The sequence below is a fragment of the Anas platyrhynchos genome, chromosome 8 (assembly GCF_047663525.1).
Source record: "Anas platyrhynchos isolate ZD024472 breed Pekin duck chromosome 8, IASCAAS_PekinDuck_T2T, whole genome shotgun sequence".
Taxonomy (NCBI): domain Eukaryota; kingdom Metazoa; phylum Chordata; class Aves; order Anseriformes; family Anatidae; genus Anas; species Anas platyrhynchos.
In genome coordinates this window covers 29,847,858-29,855,310 of record NC_092594.1, presented here as the reverse complement: position 1 = coordinate 29,855,310, position 7,453 = coordinate 29,847,858, and the positions used below count along the sequence as shown (strand labels likewise).

The window sequence follows — 7,453 nt, the reverse complement described above, 5'->3', positions numbered from 1 at the left end:
TAAACAGGTTCTCAAACTCTACTTTTATAAGACAAAGACCAGTAAGGGAAGCAAACTACTAGCTGCAGCTGTGGCGATTAGTGACCTGGCTAAAAGAAAGTATATCCATGTATACTATATATATACACCAACTCTGACATAACTGTACTGCTAGAAGCACAAAACACAGATTTGCCTATATGTGAGTCAGCGTTCACATGTTTTAACAAATAAGAATTTCAGTAATTGCAGGTATTACTTTGAAGTTACTGAGAGAAAACCCCTCAAGCATGAGTTATGTATTGCTGGACACCTTGAACTTTTGTTACTGCTAGAATAGAGGAAGAAAATCAAAGTGCCTCATCATGTGCTTGCTGTTAAATAATCTTGCTCAAATGACCTACTGAAGATAAACATCTTTACACTTAGTTCCTACTACATTGTATGTTTTATGTTTCAGTATCCCAGGCGCTTTATCCTTATCCTGCCTTAATAGTTTACAAGCTTCTGCTAAGATCACTAAGTTTTTCTTTTGTTTTCAGATGCTCGCTTTTGTGTGTCCTAGGTAGATCAATACTTTCAGTATGTTAAAAACATGGTGATCAATTCTCACTTTAACATCCGCTCTCCACAAGTTAATCATTGCCTAGCTTAAATAAAAAATACTCAGTTCTCAGGATTACTTACAAATTTATTGTACATTTTATTAACCAAAATATCATATGAAGAGAAATAAATTACAAAAATTGTAATGAAATGACTACGGTAATGTTTAAGGTGTGAACTAAGACAAAATATTGAATATTTGTAAGAAATCAACCATCAATTTTACTTTAAATTGTCATGTAAAAAGAAGAAATCCAATTCTATTTTGTATTTATCATTCTAAGAGAATCAGTACTTTGTAATGATTCTTTGAAGTTCTGGAAGGTTAATCAACACTTCAACCAGAAGTAATTCTATAATGAACAGAATTTAAACAATTTTATTATTTTAAACAGTAATTTAAACAATTATTTTGGCTGACTTAAAAATCACAGTACCACTATCACACAGTAAGGCAGCTGCATGCCTTAGCCAGTTGCGGTGAACAAAGCATGGGAAGTAACAAGCATATTTTTGTAACAGCAAATACACTGAACAGTTGGTGATCACATGCTCACTACTCTGTTTAGAGAAAAGCAAACTTGTTATGCTGAATCTTGATTTTGCTGATTTAGTATATACTCTGGAATATTGGTATCAAGCAGCAATTTACTAGTAGGGCGACTTTAGTGTTTGGGTGTCCAAAAGGGATGAAGAACCACAACACAAAATAGAAAGAAAGGGCTCAGTTCTGCAAAGTGAGTAGTTCTCTATAATTATCAGGGAAAGGGAAAAAGTGCTTAGCAGTTTGCAACATTGCACTACAGTCAAGTAACAGAACTTCCACAAAACATTCTTTTAATTTATTATAATGTATTATTTTAATGAGGTGTGAGCCTCAAAGTGCATCCTAAAAGGTTAATTCCCAACCTCCCCTGCTACTGTGAACAAATTTAACAGAACAGTCATCTGAAGAAGTTGTTTCTCTCTGAAGCTGTATTAACCAGCAATATACATAATGTGAAAGTCATGAATATTTTCCCCCTTTTTATCTGCTTGTCTCTGAGTGCAACAATGCTTTGTGTAGCGGCTTTCAGATGTGTGCAAGTTTATGATCTCCTTCATATAGAAACTAAAACAGGAAACTAGAGTTTTAAAAAACTGTGGTGTTGCTGGCATAGCACTGGAAAATATGTGAAATTCAAGCCTCATCTACCTTAGGAAAAGGTCATGAGAACTGACTTTTTCAGCTAGTTATCTTAATGTGAGTAAGAATTCCACTCATAGCCATTATTCAGTATCTTTTCCAGGATTTTAGTAGGCTGCTGTATGTTAAGTGCTTCAAAATTGACCTAAAGGCTCCACCTTGTTCTGAGAAGCTGACCCTGAGTGAAGAGGAAATGTATCAGACCCAAGCTACGACCTTTACACTGTCCCTTTCCCTTTCATAACTACCGCAAAAAAGGAGGCTGCTGTTGGCTATGTTTGCTCACTTCTGCTTCCTGCACAGGACCGTGACACTCAATGAAACTATTTCTGAAGAATTTTCTTTCCAGGTTAAGGAATTCAGAAAAGTTTTCTTAACTAAATTAAGCCAGGTTCATTATAAGTGAAGGAATGTAGTGTTTTTTTTTCTGAGGACTGAACATGTATTCTCTAGGGAGAGTTATGACAGCGTAAAAAAATCCTGGATACATCTAAAATATCTGCACTGAGTTCAGACCAAAATAAATTATTTCAGAACACAATGAATAAAATTAAACTTTTTCACTCTTACACAGAATAAAACCAAAATATTATGAAAGAAAATTCTTGAGAAAAAACTTTTCTAATGAGCGGCATGAGTTTCCCAATTGCCAGGGTTTCTGAACTTTGCCTAGCCAACGACTAGTGGGTATCTTAACCAGACTCCCCAAAATAGCTACCAACTCAGCAGCAGCAGGGAACAGACTGTTTCCACCTTCCTCGAGACCTAAAGAGCTACAATGCAGTGCTCCCTCTCAACTCTGAGAAGCTGAGGTTTGGACTGAGACACCGTCTGCAATACTTGGATTTGCACTCTGTATCTGCACACCTTCCTCCTCAGCACCACGGAAAAGCAGGTGCTGGGGATTACACTCTGCTCGTGCCCAGCCCCTTCAGGGAACTGTTTTACTCTGTGAGCCGTGTCAGCCCTAGCAGTCTGAATCTCTCTGCTGGGGGAGTGGCAAAGTAGGCTTTCTGCTCCTCTGAGTACCTTTCCTTCACTTCAATTATGTCCCTGTAGCGGCCGTCCTGCCAGTGGAAATTGAACTGCTCCAGCAATTCAGTTCTCTTCTCCTCTGTGCTCACACAGTCCACAGGGGCAGACTGTTGCAGGAAGGGGACCTGAATATCTGGGAACAGGAGGAGACCTCGGATAGCAAACCAACCGCCGTATTTGGGATGAATACACACGCCATAGATCTTCTGGAAGTAAAAAAGAAAGATCTAGCATGTTTCATGTGGTCTCTAGTAATGGTTGGAGTTCAAACATCAAGTTTTGATGCAATTTCTCACAGTCCCAGTGTCCTGTTGGAGTGGTATAAAGGCAAGAAAGGAAAGCTCTTGCCTGAACATTTGGCACTGCATTCCCATTTTCCTGTGCCCCCACACACACCATACGGTAATGTGGAGAGAGGTCTCTTCTTGAGTCTAAAATAGAAATTAACCACAGTACATATGTATATATTTTCTATTTATAATGCTACAACCAACAGGTCTTTTACACTGAACTTTATTCTCCTAAGAAGGCTAAAGAGATCAAGATATTTTCCTCTTTTTATATGCAGGAAGAACTAGTGGGTAAAAAAATGTACAATTCAGTGATTCCATTTGGTGTGTTTTTTTTTCTTCACAGATTGTGATTTTGCCTCACCTTTCTCCCCCAAGGATCGAGCTTCACATCCTTTCTCTGGTAGTAATATGCAGCACCAGCAACGTGGGCAGCTGTTTGTGCCAGGAACTTGGGCTTTCGGCTCGGCAGGATCTCATAATCAAAGATGATATCCACCTTCTGGTCAGGGAATTTCTGTGAAAAGACAAAATCATCAGCCCAGACTCATGGGAAAAGACTTGCTGCTACAGAAATGCTACATCCTAGCAAATCAGGCACCCTGAGATGCCTGTAAATTTCCACATCCTGCAACTGAAATCTTATCAGCGTGCTTGTGGCCTTGGATTTTCAAAACGTGACTGTAAAGCACTCTACATAGCAACACATAATGGCAGAGACAGAATGTGAATAATGCTTCATCCTTCTAAGGAAGAAGTGCAGGGACCTGGAAGGCTTTCTACTGCTCAATCCACCTGTTTGGTTATATGCTGCAGTAGTAAAAAGAGTCAGTATTTCGGGCTCTTACCTCCTTCACACCTGACAAATGATGAGAAACACACTGATCCACGGGATCCCGGATTATTTTTAACCGTTCTTTCTTCACAAAAGGTTTAAGGGCTTTGTCAAACATCGAAGGCGTGCTGAGGACAACGAAGGCCAGTGTGTCATCTGGGTAGGGGAGATGAAAGGCTGGCTGGAGAACAGCATTGTACCATCCAACCTTTGGCAAAGAAAAACAAATCTCCATTAAAACAGCGACTTTTGCTAGTGGGCATGCAGGAATTTAAAATGCGAGAAAGAAGTGTCGCCACCTTCATTTGCAACCCAGATAGGCAGCCAAGTTCCTTCCATTCAAACCAGGTTCTTTTGCATACTGGGATTTAGAGTTTCTGAAAGGTGTACTTGATGTGAGAGATAAGAGTGAGCTCCTCAAGACTGTCCTTTTTCCAGCTCTGCTCATAGAGGGAAGTACCAGCAGCCAGCCGTGCCAATGCAAATCAGATGTTTGGGCTCAGATAAGCTTTAACAGTTGTTTTCTCTGCTTCTCCCTTGGATCCTTCCCTAGACAAGTTTCCTACTCCTTGTATTGCTTCTTAGTAGGAGTTAGTCAGGTCACAGCCCCGCTGTCACCTGAAACCTCAGTAATCTGATTGAGCATGACTCACTTTCACAGCAAGTGCCTGTTGTGCCAGTAGAAGGAGGTTCATTATGAATTAAAACCCTGCACACAACTGTCCCTGCCTGTTATAAAAAACTCATAGAACTTTTATGCCAGAAAAGCAGACCTCGCTGAATAGACAAATATGCAGAAGACCTCAAAGGGCTTTTAACTGCAGGAGACCATGCAGGAAATAAAGCACGGACTGCAGTTTACAATCACCTCAAGAGCTGAAGTATCTGAAGTCTTTCTCTGCATAAAACCAGTGTACTGGAGTGAGGTGGTGCAAGGCACAACTAGCTGTGTCACAGGAGGGGCATCCAGCTGTCACTGACACAGCAGAAAGCTGAAAGCGGCGTGCTCTGAAATCTTCCCTCTATCAGTTCAATGCTCTTTTACAAGAGAGCATTCACTCCTCAGTTATTCCTGGTGCAGAGCCGTTCTCTGGAGTTCACTGACTGAAAGTAAGGTCCTTGTAAGATCCTCTAATCCGTCCCTGTGCTACTTTGTGCCTTCTGGTTTTGCTGATCAGCTGATTCTTGTGATGCCCCTCACTGGTTGGAAAAAGTCTATCGTTTTGTGAGTTTATTTCTTATTTTTTGTTTAAATTTTCTGTCTCAGCCAGGAAGAAACTGGTACTTCTGTTTTGCTCATATGACAAGTTACTTGATACACTGCTTCAGCAGGAAACATTTCTGTGTGAAAATGAAGGACGTGAAGCTCCTAGCAGTGCTAGAATCCCTCAGAACATCAGCTGTAGTGCATGGATTGTGACATAGCCACATTCTGAAGCCGGTTTCCAGGGCTGGATATAACGCAGTCCAGAAATGAGGGGTCGAGCCAGGGTGGCAGGACACGACCGGGAGGGCAGGGACACGACCAGCAACTGCTGAACACACGGAGGTAATGACTGAAAGCCTCACGCTCCACCACTAATGTATTGCACAATAACATCAGTCTTTGTGTGGGTTATAGCTCCCACTCTCCTGGGATGCCCTAAGGACCAAGTCTAACACTCAGAAAGATGCCTGGTGTAATTGGTATTTAGCCTGGGGGCGCGAAGTACTGGTCACCTCTAGGTATCACTGAAATGAATGGGAAAGTCACTTCAGAGGTGACAGTAGCAGCCAGACCTGCACATACGTAAGCAGGAGTAAACTCAGTTTACCATAAAGCTGCATTCTTACGTCAGCCCCAAAGTGTAATCAGTTTTGTGGCTCTTGTTTAAGACGCTGAATTGAGCTGCTAAAGAAATTACAGAGATGTGAATCTAAGGTTTGCTAATTTCCCGTTTTACAGCAGCCAATACACCAGGGCAAGCTGCAAGAAAATTAAATCGAGAAAGGCGCAGTGCCGTAAGCTTTCCCTCTGGCAGCTGCAGCCTTTTTTTGGCCTGGGTTCTGCCTATAATTCTGCTGCCATATTTTGGGAAAACAATATTAAATTCTCCTCCACCTTTTGGCCATTTCCTTTCTCTTGGAGCCTCACTCCCTTTTACTTGGTGTCAGATAACGAATACAGCACGGAAGATACCATTATTTCAGGTGGTAAATACGACTTTCCCTGAGGAGGGGAAGGTCATGTTTATTCTAGATAGATTATCGTTTTTTCATTGAAGGTTTCTCTCCTGCTATATTAATGCTGACAACACAACCTTCCCCTTGTATGGCCGAGTGACACCGAGGGGTGACAACCTGTCACCATGAAAACCCAGGCACCACGGGTGAGTAGGATCAGGCAGGAGCAGCGACCTTTTCACAACCGGCTCAGCTGGCTGAGGAAACAAAGCGCCGTTTGGTTTCACAACGGTGCGAGAGCCTCGAAGGACTCCTAAGAGGCGAAGAGGGTTTTGTGTGCTCACGAAGGAGCAGCCGAGCCGCGGAGCACACGAGGGGCCGAGATCATCGCCCAGACGCGGCGCCGGCTGCGCGTTCGGGTTAAATTTTAAACCTGCCGACAGGACTTCAGCCCCCCCGGGCCACAAATCCCCTTAATGAACCCCCGGCCCTGTACGGGCAGCCCCTGACCCAGCCGGGCCTTTCATTGCCCCCCAGCCCCCTGCCCTTCCTCCCCCCCCCCCCCTCCTCCTCCTCCTCCTCCTCGCGGCTCCCGGGCTGGCGGCGCCCCCTGCCGTCTCCCAGCCGCCGCCCGCTGACGTCACCGGCGATGACGTCACGGCGCGCGCCCCCTCCTCCTCCCCGCGTGACGTCAGGACCTTGAAGGCGTGCACCTCGAAGCCGAACGGGCCCAGCGCGCCGCGGAGCCGCTCCGCCACGCGGCCCTCCATGCCGCCTCCGCGCGGGGCATCACGGGAACGGTAGTTCTGGCCGCCCTCCGGGGAGCCCCCCGCGCCGTGTCTCCTAGGAGACGGCCCCGCCCCTCAAAGCACCATGGGAGTTGTAGTGCGCGCCTCCATCCCCCGCCGCGCTGGGTTACCCGGAGCGGACTCCATGTCCCAGCGGGCTCCGCGCGCGGGGCGGGGCGGGGTCTCCGTGTCCTACTGGCGGTTGGGTTGCCGCCTCAGCGGTGCCCCGCCATTTTTAACCGCTGAGGGGCATTGCCTCTGGTCACCGCTAATTCTCCTCACGGTCGCACCGTATGCCCACCCGTGCTATAACACGCTGTATTGTGCGCTGCTTTTTCATCGTGTGCAGTTTGAAAGCGCCCCGTCCCTGTGTGTGTGAACGATACTCACTAAAACATAACAAAGCCTCCACGTTAAACTTTACCTGTCTGAAAGCACAGCGGCACCCTACAACCTCTCAGCACATTTGCCACATCAGAGATCAAGCCTCAGATTTGGACCTTTTTACCATTACCTTTATAGCAGCTTGCCATAATCTTTATGGTTAGTTCTCCTGCAACCTTTTCCCACT

At 44.8% G+C, this 7,453-nt stretch overlaps 1 protein-coding gene across 5 annotated transcripts; it reads right to left on the bottom strand.

Annotated features, from left to right (window-relative positions):
- Positions 1-1,405: 1,405 nt before the first annotated feature.
- MMACHC (metabolism of cobalamin associated C) lies at positions 1,406-6,943 on the bottom strand. 5 transcript variants are annotated; one of them, XM_027463211.3, is made up of 4 exons: positions 6,793-6,943; positions 3,945-4,139; positions 3,461-3,613; positions 1,406-3,012 (listed from the first exon to the last, which is right to left on the bottom strand). In XM_027463211.3, the coding sequence occupies exons 1-4, from the start codon at positions 6,862-6,864 to the stop codon at positions 2,716-2,718; spliced, it is 717 nt and encodes a 238-aa protein (XP_027319012.1). In that variant the 5' UTR covers positions 6,865-6,943; the 3' UTR covers positions 1,406-2,715. The 5 variants fall into 5 exon arrangements, with proteins under 5 accessions (XP_027319012.1, XP_027319013.1, XP_071898103.1 ...); XM_027463212.3 differs by having other exon boundaries at positions 6,808-6,943; XM_072042002.1 differs by having other exon boundaries at positions 1,406-3,009; positions 6,739-6,890.
- Between the last annotated feature and the right edge of the window lie 510 nt (positions 6,944-7,453).